Raw genomic sequence first — 15004 nt, 5'->3', positions numbered from 1 at the left:
TGGCCACTGCAGAGCAGAATATCCTCCATGTGGTCTCTCAGCGGAACAATGACTTACAAAAAATGTGATTTTAGGTCAGCAAATGATCTTACTTGGAATTTTTAAAGTAAATTATACACTGTTATCTCCCATTTAATATCTCTGGTGAGAAGCTTGTTTTATTTTATTTCTCAGTGCCCACTGAAATCATTTTTTCATATATATAATGCTTCAAAATAACAGCTCCAGTAAGTGCTGTATTACTGCTGCTGAGCAGTGAGACTTGCCTGTAGAAGAACTTTGGCACAACTTAAGAAAAAGGAATCCAAGATGTAATTAATTTAATTTCATCGTTAGAATTAAACAATTAAAAACACACAATATATATATTTTTTCAACAAGTTGGCTCCTGACAGCAAAACAAAAGCTAATCAATGCATAATTCTCCATGAGCACGGCTGCTGAAGTTCCACATAGAAACTTGAATATCCAGATAATAAATGCTGGCTGTGAGTGACCTGCATCCCAAAAGCAGCTGTTCAGCTGTCTGAAACATGAGGAATAATGTGGAAAAACAAACATGGAAGCATTGTTCATTTAGCTTAAATAGGTAGTTGAGGTTTATGCCATTCAACAGAGACAAATTATATTTAATATATTAATCCCATTAATCCAAACCTGCTCTCAAAAATCAACTCAGTTCACCTTAACAGAAGCAGACCTGAGGTATTCAGAGCTACAGAGCAGCTCTGAACAGCTGCTGTGAGCTTAAAGTCAGTGACTTCATCAGATAGTCACATTAAACAGGTATAAGCCTTTGATACATTATTACCAATTTATGACCAGCTATAAAAATGGTTTAATCTGCATTTCGAAACACCCTGAAAAAAACATTTCAATCACGGAAAAACTGTTGAACTTATTTGATCTTTTTTGACTGCAGGTTCATAAACAACATTCAAACAACACAAAACATTCAAGATGTTGGTAAAAGCACCTCGTCTAAAATATGTATTAGCTACATAATAATATGTCTTTGAAGTCAGTTTACACTAAGACGAACAGCTGAATGTTGTTCAGGAGTTCGGGGTTCCTCACACTGTTGGAACACATGAATGTGACTCATCATAATGTCATCACTAACGCCTGTGCTTTTCTTTCATCATAAACTGTCTTCCTGGTGCAACTTAAAAGTATAACTGCAGTATAACAGGTACTAACTGGTACTGAAGTGTTTCTGATTGATAAAGAACATTATTCGAGTTAGTGGGAGTGCTTTGCAAAGCCTTCACTCATAATGTGAAGAGACAACTAATATTTGCAAACTACAAAGCAAATTTTAATTAAATGTAATATCCAGAATCCAGTGTTTGCTCGTTGTTTTGGACATATTAATTTCAGCCAGTTTCCCAAACACAGGCTGAGCCTGGTGCTCAGGAAAAACAAAGAAAAGAAAAAGTGAGTGAAGCTCTCCACTGAGTCTGTGGACACACAACACGTGAGAAAAGTTATTTTGTTGTTGTTAATGCAACACATATAGCACTGTGCAAAAGTCTCGAGCCACCCCTCATTTCTTTATATTTTGCTCCCAATGAGCCAGACATTGGCTGCTTTTTCACTCAGTTTAGTCCTCGGACCATTTTCTGTGCAATATGTTTTTGTTTGTTCAGCTACTTAACACTGGCCTCCGAACCCAAGTGATGAACCAATGTTGTGTCACACATGACAGACAATTTAGCAAAGAACCAATTTTAAAGTGTATCTTTGTCACTAGCAGCACAAAAACACAACATTTGTCCCCATTTCTTTAGTTGAATCTACAAAAAGCCATCAAAGATAACAAAGTTTGACAGGCATAAAATTGTATTTTTGCACCATCAAGGTGATTTCCAAAGAGCTATTAGACCGAAACCTGGCATGTTGTGCAGATTTGAGGCAAATTTGAGGAAAGTGGACAAAAGAAGACGCGTCAGACCTAAAAAACTACCTACAGCAGATGAATAGTATCTGATATTCATGTCTTTAAGAAACAAATGTAAAGCCCTGACACGGGACCTGAGAGATGCTTCTGACCCTGGAGTTGAGTCCATCTGTTTGTCTAAGCCTCATCAGAAATGATGTTAGTGGAAGGGAGGCTGTGAAGAAGCTATTCTTAAAGAAGGGAAACATCATCAGTGTGTATGGACAAGGTCAGGAGAAAGGTCCGACACGGTGGAGCCTCTGTCATGGTTTGGGGCTGCATTTCAGCCAGTGGTGTTGGAATTATGAACACAGAAAAGTATCATCAGATTTTGATCCACCATGAAAAACCATCTGGAAAGCATCTGACTGGCATGAGCCTGACAATAATAAAGGCACAGAAAAACTCCATCAGAATTATTCCTGAAGATAACCCAAAGAAATTACAAGAAAATTTGCCTGAGGAAGTTTCAAGCTCATTAAAAATGTACAAACTCTGCTTTTGCCTTAAACGCTGGATTTCCGTGTATGCTTCCACGTTTCAATAAATTGCTGCACCGATTTCTGATTTCCTGTCAAAATATAAGGAAGTGAGGGGTGGCTCAAGATTTTTGCACAGTACTGTAGATCGATATAGAAGCCAGTTACTGAATAAAGTAGAGTTTTCAATTTATCCATAAACATTTCAGAGGACACATTCTGTTTTGTTCTAGTTTGGGACGAGGTTTAATCCACGTCTGGGAACCTGCTGAGACTTTTACTTTATCAGATCCAGTTAACTTCCTGCTTCTTGGATCAACCCCAATAACTGAAATCGTAAATACTAAATATAATCTATAGTGAATTCTGGTCTACTGTTCATTATAGTGCACATCAGCACTGTCGTTGTGTCTATGTATTGCTCCTGGTTTCAGACGCCTCCATCGTCCACCACGATGGAAAAAGAGGAAAAGAATCCCATCAGGAAGAGAAAAGAAAAAGGGGAAATTTCCCTGCAGACAAATGACCCTTTTTCAAAGACTAGTTAATGAGTGCAAATATTTTTCTGTCATCTTAATTAAAAATTTGAAAAATATTTTTTTTTAAATTAGCATGATAATATGAAAAGAAAAACTACACACAATGTGAGCACAATGTGTCCTGCAGTGCAGGCTCAACATTTGTAATATTTCAGCTGCTTCACCTGCAGCAGCTACGCCTGCATGCTTGCTTTCAGCTCCCGGAGAATGTCAGTGCCACTGCTCCAGGCAATGTTTTTAGCTCTTAGAGGAGAACTGCCCTCCTGACCTTCCATTTTGGCTAGCAGCTTCTCCAGAGTGTAGCCCTTTCTGGGCATCACAACATCGTGCCCTCTCAGACAGGAAGTAGGGCAGAGATCATTACCCCCATCCCCCACGTAAAAGATCCGCTCATACTCCATGCCGGCATCAGATTGCCCATTCAGGTAAAGCTCCAGGGCTTTTCTCTTGCAGAGGTTGACAGGGCATCGATCACAGTCGTGAGAATGATAGCACTGCACCTCAATGTAGCCCAACTCATTGAGCTTAGCTGAGTTGGTGAAAACCTTGTCAACAGCTGCCTGCAGTCCTGAAGCACGGAGAATCCATTCTATAAACAAGGTGTTGGAGTCAGAGATGACTATGCAGTCAATGATGCCTTTATTCTCTGATATGAACGTGAGTAAGTCAGTCATTCCAGCTGTGAAGGGGATGGTCTCCATCACACTGCGGACCCTGTCGGGGCTCACCTCCTGCTCTCCTGCAGGAATCGATTAAAAAAGGTTGGGACTGAAGAATGAGCAGAGTTGAGGAAACAGTAAAATAAAAACAAAGGGCCTCACAGCCTCTCACCTATGTAGTTCATCACCCTGCCCATGTACTCGGTCCAGAAGCCTTTTCTGTAGGAATTCTTCACGGAGTCGGGAAGTGTCTGTTCAGGAAGGCATCTGACAGCAGAACGAAACAAAGACGAATCAGCCATAGCACCTCTCTAATGCTGTACTGAGCTCCTGGCACAGAACAGCAGCACCAGATATAAGACATTAACACTGCACTCAAAGAACAGTGAATTCAAATCTACTGAATTCAACAGTTTCCAAGGAAGCTAGTGCGTATTAAGAAAAATGATAAAACAACAAATGAAAAATCTTCTATCTTAATGAGCCCCCCATCATAAAAGAAAAGAAAAGAAAAAATAATGCATCTAGACACCTGGAGAAAGTCCCAAATCCTAAACAGCTGTAGAAGAACTTTTTTGACCTACCTGAGCACCCAGGTGTCACTGTTCTCATCAACCACAGTGTGGTCAAAATCAAAAACCATCAAAATCTTCATTTTTCACCTGGAAACAAACAAACAGTAAGGACACAGATATCTGCACACTCCCCTCATCCAGTATTAGATAACTGATCCTGAAGCGGCCTGTTTCCGTCTTATCAGCGCAAACCGCAAGTAACTGCCCGCACTTTCACTTTCTACTTCTCACTCTTCTCTTAAAGCCGATTGTTACTTCACAGCTCAAATAACATTTCTCTGGCCTCAGTTATTTTATTTTCTCTATTACAATTAAGTTTACACCGACAATCTTTTAAATGTTTCATTTTTAAAAGGAGGTTTGGTGTAAAATCCCGCTTTAAGTAAACTACTCATGGGTATGACTAATCAGTCCGTTAAATTAAAACGGCGTTTTAACGGAAAAGATGGGGATTACATCATGGCTTTCTATAGTAAACCATACTGCATATAAATACACATAAAATACATAATAATAATGTAAAACGGTGAGCGACGGTAAAATTACCGCAGTGAGCCTGTCGCGCGTTCGCCGGTCTTCCTTCTCCGTCCTTGTCTCGCTTTGTCACAAGATGCGGAATCATTCTCAGCTCATTACCGCCACCTGCCGCTCCTGTTGGATGTTGCATTTAAACGTAGCTGTTCCAGCGTTAGTTGTTCCACCATAAGCACATAATTTAAAAGACACGCCATCTCTTTACTTTAAAATGAGTGTAGATTTTACAAAAATCAACAATTTTATAATATTGACAAAATTACTGCACTCGGTTTTCTAAATATATTTCACCATAGCACTGACCACAACCGCAGGTTCCTCATAACAGCAGATTTCCCGCTGTTGGCCGCTGGGTGTCAGGATCGCACAACCGCACATCTGAGACCACAGAAGAAGAAAACGTCAGTTTAGTTCCTGGTTGCATAAAGTCAGAAGGTTCTGTGTGCTCAGATTGTTTTGTTATTTTCTTGACTCTAAAAGGTTCCGTGTGTTTCCCCCAGCATGTTCAAAGGTTTAGGGACGTGGCTGGGTTTGGAGAACCCGACGGTCACGAAGACGTCGGACGATAAAGAGAATCTGAGCGTGGAGCAGGAAGAGAAGGTGGTGGAAGCACAAAACGAGGTAAACAAACAGCAGCCAGCTGACCAGGACGGAGCACCAGAGGCGGAGCAGCAAAACTCCGAGCAGAGCAAAGGATTGGGCGGTGAGGACAGCTTCTTTCTGCATAATTAACTCTAAGCTTAGTTAGTCTTTCTGTGTGTTCTGTAGGAGTACCTGTTCTCTCATGCATGTCTTTTCATTAACAACCTCTTCCTCCATCTGAAGGTTACATCTTCAGTTTTGCCTCCAGTGCCACCAAGAAGCTCTCCGAGTCAATGGTGGAGACCGCTCAGACCATCAAGAAGACCGTGGAAGAAGGAAACATCGACGGTATCATAGACAAGGTATGTCGCTCGTCGGGTTTTTGACTGGTTTAAAACAGCTTTGGGTTCATTGGGCTGGATAGAATTAAGGAAAATAGCCTGTTACATTACTTAACATCATTCTCCTGATATTTTTGGCAATTTGATGAAAAAAAAGATGTCTACAAGCATGAATAAATTAAGCATTACTTTAAAAAAAAAAAAGGTTTAGGTGACAAGGTTTATTTTCAAGTCTAAAATTTGTAACATAGGGTGCCAGATTTTTATTTATAGGCTGGGAAATCCTGGATCTTTTCAATTCTTTTGTTCACAGAATGCTTTGTTAGCTTTTTGTTATATGCATGAATCTGTTTGTGTGTATTTACAGACATTTTTAGGAGACTTCCAAAAAGAGCAAGAGAAATTCGTCCAGGAGAAGAAGGCCAAAAAATCAGGTAAAACCGGACTTTAAAGCAAGAATGTTGTTTGCAAAGAATACCTGAGAGTTTAGGAGTAATCGTGTGATGTGTAAGAAAAGCTTCTGCAAACTAGTTTCCAATTAATTCACATATTTAGCACATCATCGTTGATTGGAAATAATTACTGAGGCTTTGTAAGAATTTTTTATTTTTTTTTAAACATGCAGCTTATATTACACATACATTGTGCACCCACACTTCTCCAGCATTTTAAGGCCCCTAAAACAAAGACTTTTATTCTGAAAAACTAATTTGTGCTTTATTCTGGAAAGGCACAAACTAAGATTTTTAAAAACTAATTCAGAGCATGTAATGTTTGCTGCATGATTGAGTCTTATGAGTCACAAAAATAAGCCAAAATCCTTATTGTGTTGATCCTCCTTTCTCATTTTTCTAACAATACATTATAATCCTGGTATCACTCTAATAATGTTGCTGTATTTGCTTCACCACGAGTTGCTCTGTGTGCGTGCGTGCGTGCGTGTGCGTGTGCGAGTGTGCGTGTGTGTGTGTGTGTGTCTGACTACACAAAGAAATCTCTGGTCTTTTTTCCTTTTCTGTCCTAACTTTGTTTATATATACAGTGGCACACACATGCACAGTGTACCTGAACAGTGTATGTAATGTATTTACAGGTGTGTTAATAAAGTCAGATATTATTCTGAAGCTGCTCATATTTCTGTCAAAACACTTTTCTAAAGAGGAAAATGTCTCCGTGCAGCCTCAGTCGTGATGAGTTGTATGAGTTAAATGGTAAAACCGTAACGTGTAGAACCATAAAGTTTTCCAGAGTCAAATATTGAACCACTATGAAAACAGACATTTCAGTCACAAAGTTAAAATATCAGTTTCTGAAAGTGTGACTTGCACTTTGAAAGTGATGCATTTAATTTAAAACTGCACTCTTGTGATACCTTACTGGTATAAATTATGTCATCTTCTTACATTGCGCCTGTGAGGGGCAGCAGAAATGATGATATCATGATTTTTATCAGCACGTGTCACTTGCTTGCCAAGCAGCTTCTGTTAACAGAGAACAGGGGTGTACATGTGTGCGTCTGAGAGATAAGAGTCGGGATTGATGGCTGTGTGTGTGTGTGTGTGTGTGTGTGTGTGTGTGTGTAGAAGCAGCAGTGCCTCCCTGGGTCGGCTACAACGAGGAGGAGACGATCCAGCAGCAGATCCTTGCTCTGTCCGCTGTAAGCAAAGGCATCATACACATTAAACAGTATTAATGAATCATTTTTTTCTGTCACTGTTGTCTTATTTAGATTTATATTTCGTGCTTTGAGTAGAAACTGAGCTCTTTGGTTGTTGATTCTAGGACAAGAGGAACTTCTTGCGGGACCCTCCTGCTGGTGTTCAGTTCCACTTCGACATGGAGCAGATGTATCCTCTAGCTGCAGTGATGCTGGAGGAAGACCAGCTCCTCAACCGCATGCGTTTTGACCTGGTTCCTAAACAGTCAGTGCTCTTCAAACATTGTGTGTGTGTGTGTGTCTGTGTGTGTAGCAGAGTCAACCTAAAACTGATATTTAAAAATGGATGGTGATGTGTTTGACAGAGTGAAGGAGGAGGTGTTTTGGAGGAACTATTTCTACCGGGTGTCTCTGATCAAGCAGTCAGCTCAGCTCACAGCTCTGGCAGCCCAGCAGCAGCAGAAGGACAGCGGGGACAAAGGAACCAGTGTTGCACCTGAAAACATCGTCCTAACAGGTCTGAATTTTTAGCTCTGATGACAGCTAGAGGTAGAAACCACCAAGCAAACATTTTGGTATCCCAGGTACAGGAAGGTAGGACAGATTTACAACCCCAGTTCTACTATGGATACTGTGTAAAATGTAAATAAAACTAAATGCAGGGATTTACAAATCTCATAAACCCATATTTTATTCACAGTAGGACAGAGAAGACATCAATGTTTAAACTGAAAAAATGCACCATTTATTAAAAAAAGGCTCTTTTTAAATTTGTTGTCAGGGTTAGGGTCTCAGAAAAGTTGGGACAGGCCAAGTTCACCACTGTGGAGACCCCCCCACCCTCCTTAAACAACAGTTGCTGGACTTTTAGGGGAAGAGTGTTGTCCTGATAAAGGATCCTAGCAGCTTAACACTCCTGGACCTTCTTTCTTCTGTTTTTTTTGTTTCATGATGTGCCAAATGTTTTTAAATATGAGATTTATATTATATATATTTTATTTTATATATTATTATATTATATTTAACCCAGGAAGGCCTGGGTTCGATTCCGGGCAGCACGGTGGCGCAGTGGTTAGCACTGTTGCCTCACAGATAGAATACCATCTGGAAGGCCTGGGTTCGATTCCACCTTGGCCCAGGCCTCTCCCTCTCTCTGTGTGGAGTTTGCATGTTCTCCCCGTGCTTGCGTGGGTTTCCTCCGGGTACTCCGGTTTCCTCCCACATTCCAAAGACATGCACTTACTGGGGTTAGGTTAATTGGCTATTCTAAATTGCCCATAGGTGTGAATGTGAGTGTGAAAGGTTGTTCGTCTCTCTGTGTTGGCCCTGTGACAGGCTGGCGACCTGTTCAGGGTGTACCCTGCCTCTCGCCCTATGACAGCTGGGATAGGCTCCAGCCCCCCCGCGACCCTGACCAGGATAAGCGGAAGTGAATGGATGGATGGATATTATATTTATATTATATTATAGATATTGTTCATGTTTTTATTTGCATTTTGCACAGCTCAACGTTTTTGGAACTGAGTTTGTATTCACACATCTCATCATCTCTAATAGTCTGTGAATGTTTTCAGTGCACAAAAGGGACTAAAATCAAACAGGCAACACTACAGTGTGTTGTTTAGAACCAAAATGACCACCTACAATAAACTGTGGCGCTCTTTGGTTATGGCTTTATACAGTGAAAGTGAAAGACCTTCACACATTAGCAATTTAAGCTATGCTCACACCCAGAGGGGTGTATTATGGCTGTGCCTCATAGCCTGTGATTCAGTATTCAAGAATATCAGAATCATGTCTGAGCATGGGTTGCTGTAAGTTTATAAGATTGCTGTAATTTTACAGTTTGTAGGCACCTACAGAGGGGTAATAATTATTTGATCCCCTGCTGAATTTGTAATCTGCTCACAAAGAAATGAGCAGTCTCTAATTTTGTGGTAGTTTGGTTTTAATGGAGAGACAGAATAAAAACCAAAAATACAGGGAAAAAAAACTGTTACATAAGTTATAACCTGATTTGCATGTCATTGAGTGAAATAAGTATTTGATCCTCAAGCAAAACATGACTCAGTACTTAGAGGAGAAAACTTAGAGGTTTGCTCACATCTCAGGCAGATCTTTGGCCCACTCCTCTTTACAGAACCTCTCTGAATCCTTTAGGTTTCTTAGCTGCTGCTTAGCAGCTCAAAGCTTCAGCTCCCCTCACAGATTTTCTATAAGATTGAGGTCTGGAGACTGGTTAGGCCACTCCATGACCTTAATATGCTTCTTCTTTAGACACTCCTTTGTTGTCCCAGCGTTTCTGAGGGAAGGAGGTTCTTGTTCACGATCATCCTCACTTCACTCAACGACATGCAAATCAATTTATAACTTTTATATAATGTGTTTATCTGGATATTTGGTTAATATTTTGTTTCTTTATTAAAATGAAACTCCCATAAAAATAAGATATTTTTTTAGATAGCAGACTGCTACAACACTTTTTTCTCAGGCTCTCTTAATACTCTGGCAGCATCATTCTAAATGAGATGAAGGTTTCTTTTTTTTTTTTTTGTTTGTTTTTTTTACCTTTTATATAATTTCATAATGAAGGAAATGAAAAGCCCAGTCTTGTTAATACATTTTGAAATCTCTTTTCAGGCCTTGTTTGGGTGCATGCAGTATTTGTAAAGACTGATGCAGAACTGATGGTCCTGCAACGTTTGAGTAGCTCTCAGCTACACAGAGAAAGAGAGGGATTGTGGGAATTCAGCCAGCACAGAGGCTCACAGTGGTGCATGTTTTTGTGGTTTGATGCATGACCTCAGACACAATCCAACTGATGGGTCACTGTAGCAATAACACTGTATTATTTATTTGCAGACAGTGTCAGACCAAAAACTCCACCTGTGTCCATCAGTGACAAACGGAAGGTAAAAGTTCTACACATCTTGAACGTTTCCAACCATCTTTCTAGAAGAAGTTTCCCATTTCTGTCCTGTCTGTTTTCCTTGTAGCCGCCTCAGGAAGAAGAGGAGGAGATTTCAACAAGTCCCGGAGTCTCCGAGTTCGTTAGTGATGCTTTTGACTCGACAGCCATCAACCAGGAGGACCTGAGGAAAGAGATGGAGCAGCTGGTGCTGGACAAGAAGGAGAGTCTTCCTTCTCCTGATGGTTGGCTTTCAAAGAGTTTCTGTTCTTCTTTAAGCTAAAAGTGTTCACTGTGCTGTAAGAAGTGCTTTGCTTATAATCTCTCCTTCCTTTTGCAGACGAGTCAGCAGATTGGGAAAAGGAGCTGCAGCAAGAACTTCAGGAGTATGAGGTGGTGACTGAGTCGGACAACAGAGACGACCAGTGGGATCAAGAGATTGAGAAGATGCTCCAGTCTGACAACAGCTAGAAGCCTACACTGTGTGATGCCTTCACAGTCAGTTATCTGGGCTGGAGTTAATGAATCATGGCGTGTGATGCACGAGAGGAGGAACTGTACACAACTGTGATTTCTATCTCGTCTCTGATGAAGTTGCATAGATCTAATTATAGCAAGAGTGTGTCACCTCTGCTGGAGGCAGCAGCCCTTTTCTGGCATATTAGTGAGTTAATTGCTCCCTCCTAAATTAGTTTTGACTACTTGTTTCTCCTAATCATCTGTCTTTTTGATGAGAAATGTTACTAGATGGGACTCCAGCACAAATACAAAGAATATCTTAATGAAGGGGGAGGGGTGTGTGTGTGTGTGTCTTTATTCATTTTTTTTGTTTTTGTTTTCTTTTGGTTTTTTTATATTTCGGTTTCCACTGCTGCTTCCTGGTGGGCTGTACAGCCGAGCCTTGCTATAGTCATAATACAGAAAAGTAAAATGTAAAGTAACATGTCTGTAAATAAAGAAGATTGTAACACTAATTCCAGGTGCATTTCTCTCTCCTTATATCTGCTTGTCTGTTTAATTGCTACTGCGATGTCTGTCTGCTTGACTTTATTTCCCTGAAACTTAAATACTGTAATTCTGTACCTTCTTCCTGTTTTATATGTCAGCCTTCAATAAAAATGTATCCGTTATGGATGATGACACCTCATGTTCGAGATGGACACGAAGTCAAGGGAAACTGAAAATCTTTTGGGAACTTTTGAACAGTGCAGCAAAGCTTAAACTTTATGTGCAATGAATTGATTAACACTTGATGGAAAGTGAATATTTTTATGTTTTGTGACTGCATAGAAGGCGGTGTGTGAAGATTGAAGATTGTTGCGACAGTGTGCAAAATTGCTGGTACACTGTAAAATGTTAAAAGAATGCAGCGGTTTGCAAATCAGTATGTGTATTTTAATCCTGCGTGTCATTGGAAAACAGTATAAATAACAATGGAAATTTGTGTCAGGGTTTGTCAGGAATCTATAGTGATAGTGGGTAAATGTGGAGTCAGTTGAATTAAAGTGTGTTCAGCTAAACTGTTTCATACGGGCTCGTGTATTCCTCTGTATGACCCAGAGCAGATCTTTGAAATGAGTGCTCATATAAATCAAAGCAGTCCTGCATATTCAACAGTTCTGCCTGCCATCAGCTTAATAATATCCAAAGCAGTTAAAGGGTTCAGCCTCATGGTGGCGCTATAGGTACAAAATGGTGTTACAAAGTGCGTATGTTGTTTATCTGCCAGTTTATCTCGCGCTCAGTTACTGATATATCTACATTTCTGTCAAGTATAATCTCAGCAGGCCAAGTTAAAAGAATAATCCAAAGATTATCTGTTAAATGTATGAATATGACGGCTGAGCTTGAGATGTCTCAGCCTCCAACAGCAATCGAATATTCAATGCTAAAAAAAAAATAAATAAATAATGAATCATTTTTGGTTAAACTGGGGGGAAAGAAAGTGAGTATGTCAGAAGACAAAGCACCCATTCATACTAGTCAACGGTCAAAAACAGCAGCAGGTGTGTGTGAAAAAAACACACACACACGTATATGGTTAAATACACAGACCACAGACAGGAAAGATTTTTGTAATCATCTGATACAGCTGTGTAACTCAGTGTTGTAAACTTAAGATCATACTCACATGGTCTGGTTGTATTACCCCGAATGTGTAGTTCTTCAAGCTGACATATTTTTTAATACAACAAAATATGCCAGTGAGTGTTGTGTTATTAGACCCTGAGCCTTCACTTAATCACTACACAACCTGAGTGTGTTGTAGGGCAGCTAATGCAGCCTCTATGTCAGGAATTCCATTCATTCAGTGTCTGCTTTGTTATTAACTTCAGTTATTAATATACTACAGATATATATATATATATATATATATATACACACACACACACATTCACTGCTCAGCTTTGAAAACACATCAGATCTCAATGGGGAAAAAATAAATCATGCTGGATATCTATGTTTATATGGACTGTGTGATGTGAAAGAAAGGATGCCACATTGAAAATTATCAACCTACACAGGGCTGAATTCAAAGACACCCTGAAAATCAAAACAAAAGAAAAAATGATGTGGCAGGCTTGTCCATCTTCCTGAAATTTCATTGCAGCAACTCAAAATGGTACTCAGTAGTTTGTATGGCCCCCGCGTATTTGTATGCATGTCTGACAACACTGGGGCTCCTAATGAGATAACAGATGGTGTCCTGGGGATCACTGAGCTCCTGGACAGTCTGAGATACAACCTGGTGTCACTGGATGGATTGAAATATAATGTCCTGGAGGTGTTCTATTGGATTTAGGTCGGTCGAGTGTGGGGGCCAGTCAGTGCTATCAGTTCCTCCAGGAACTGCCTGCATACACTCACCACACGAGGTGCACCAGGAGGAACCCAGGACCCACTGCACCAGCGTAGGGTCTGACAGTGGGTCCAAGGATTTCATCCCGATACCTGATGGCAGTTGAGGTGCTGTCACCTAGCCTGTAGAGGTCTGTGCATCCCTCCATGGATATGCCTCCCCAGACCATCGCCCACCACCAAAACTGGTCATGCTAAACAATTTTACAGGCAGCATAACGTTCTCCACGGCTTCTCCAAACCCTTTCACATCTGTCATATGTGCTCAGGGTGAACCTGCTCTCATCTGTGAAAAGCACAGGGCACCAGCAGTGGACCTGCCAGTTCTCGTATTCTATGGCAAATGTCAATCAGGCTCCAAAGTGCCAGGCAATGACCACAGGGCCCACTGGAGGATGTCTGGCCCTCAGGCCACCCTCATGAAGTCAGTTTCTGATTGTTTGGTCAGAGACTTTCACACCAGAGGCTGCTGGAGGTCATTTTGCAGCTCTGCAGTGCTCATCCTGTTCCTCCTGCACAAAGGAGCAGATACCGGTCCTGCTGATGGGTTAAGGACCTGGAGGTCCTGAAGGAGTTGGACTACCTGTGCAACCTCTGTAGGGTCCAGGTATGGACTCAGGCTACCAGCAGTGACACTGACCCTAGCCAAATATAGAACTAGTGAAAAAATATTCAGAAAACATGAGGAGGGACAAACTGTCAGTGTCTAACACCTGTTAAACCATTCCTGTTTGGGGGGTGTCTCATTGTTGCCCCTCTAGTGCACCTGTTGTTAATTTCATGAACACCAAAGCAGCTGAAAGTGATTAACACCCCCCCCCCCCCCCCCCCCCCCCGATACTTACCTGACCACATCAGTATCACAGAAGTTGAACTAAATTGATTCTGTGTAAAATATGTTGTGTGAAAAACATGCAAACTGAAATTCACATGTCACATGCCTGTTACCAACTTTCATCTTATCAAATTTCTAACTTTTGGTGCCAATGCAAGCACATTTCCTAAAATGGCAAAGCATTTCTCTAAAGAAGTCGTTATTAAAAAGGTTTCATATGATCCACCTTTATTCCATCTAATTCGCATTTTTGTGTCTTTCTATCACTTTCAGTTAAATAAAATTTCTGGGACATCCTGATGTTTGCAGTGGTGCCCCTTTCTTACACTAGACTTAAAAAAAAAGAAGCTCTGCCCTTTCAATTCCCTTTCAATTCCCGGCAATGCCCATATCCGTTCTGCCTCAAAACTGAGTTAAAGCGCTCACAAAATATAATACACAGTTTCTATGTACAAACAATGCTGCATCCTCGCCAAATGTGAAGTGGAATTCAGAGCAGAGTGCAGATGTGGGAGAGAAGAAATTCCTTCAAAACAGTGAGTCAGTGAGCCTGGAATGATGGAACGGAGGCCTCGACGTTTGGTTGTAGAGAGTGTGTAATCATGTCAAATGAGACAAACACATATCTCAGCTTGTGCCAACCAGACAACAGACCTGCCCCAGCACGCTCCTTACAGTCTATATGAGAGCGGTAGAAACAGATGTCACACTGTCTGAAGTGTTAACACTACTCCCGTCACTAATTCATTTTAGGGAAACTAAAATGAATTGCAAAATAAAGCCACGTTTGGGCTAACAATCAATACAAGGATCAATACACCCCGGCTTGTGAGCAGTGCCTTGTGTTTGAGGTGTTTCCAGGCAGTGTGATGAATGGGCTGATTCTCACTGCTGCCGTGTGGTGTCTTCTCTCTTTGTTCTGTCTCTCATTGCCATTCACTCACATCACATCATCACAGCTAGACACCGCCAGCTGGTCTCAAGTCAGCCACACAATCGTCACCATGGTGACAAAGCCCAGCAGATGAGGACCCGTGTGTGTGTGTGTGTGTGGTTTATTGCTTGTGTGTGATGTAGGTTTAACAGTGTTTTAATAA

The 15004-nt window shown here is 40.9% G+C and overlaps 2 protein-coding genes across 2 annotated transcripts; one reads left to right on the top strand and one right to left on the bottom strand.

Moving 5' to 3' along the window:
- Positions 1 to 232: 232 nt before the first annotated feature.
- On the bottom strand, positions 233 to 5276 carry phospho2 (phosphatase, orphan 2). The gene is made up of 5 exons (XM_030721118.1): positions 5029 to 5276; positions 4738 to 4842; positions 4201 to 4278; positions 3789 to 3883; positions 233 to 3696 (listed from the first exon to the last, which is right to left on the bottom strand). The coding sequence occupies exons 3-5, from the start codon at positions 4269 to 4271 to the stop codon at positions 3131 to 3133; spliced, it is 732 nt and encodes a 243-aa protein (XP_030576978.1). The 5' UTR covers positions 4272 to 4278; positions 4738 to 4842; positions 5029 to 5276; the 3' UTR covers positions 233 to 3130.
- Positions 5199 to 11192, top strand: syap1 (synapse associated protein 1). The gene is made up of 9 exons (XM_030721105.1): positions 5199 to 5428; positions 5551 to 5669; positions 6016 to 6082; positions 7232 to 7305; positions 7431 to 7570; positions 7671 to 7822; positions 10168 to 10217; positions 10302 to 10458; positions 10554 to 11192. The coding sequence occupies exons 1-9, from the start codon at positions 5227 to 5229 to the stop codon at positions 10682 to 10684; spliced, it is 1092 nt and encodes a 363-aa protein (XP_030576965.1). The 5' UTR covers positions 5199 to 5226; the 3' UTR covers positions 10685 to 11192.
- Positions 11193 to 15004: the final 3812 nt, after the last annotated feature.

The sequence above is a fragment of the Archocentrus centrarchus genome, chromosome 3 (genome assembly GCF_007364275.1).
Source record: "Archocentrus centrarchus isolate MPI-CPG fArcCen1 chromosome 3, fArcCen1, whole genome shotgun sequence".
Lineage (NCBI taxonomy): Eukaryota > Metazoa > Chordata > Actinopteri > Cichliformes > Cichlidae > Archocentrus > Archocentrus centrarchus.
The sequence above is the reverse complement of the archived record's forward strand: the minus strand, read 5'-3'. Positions and strand labels throughout refer to the sequence as shown.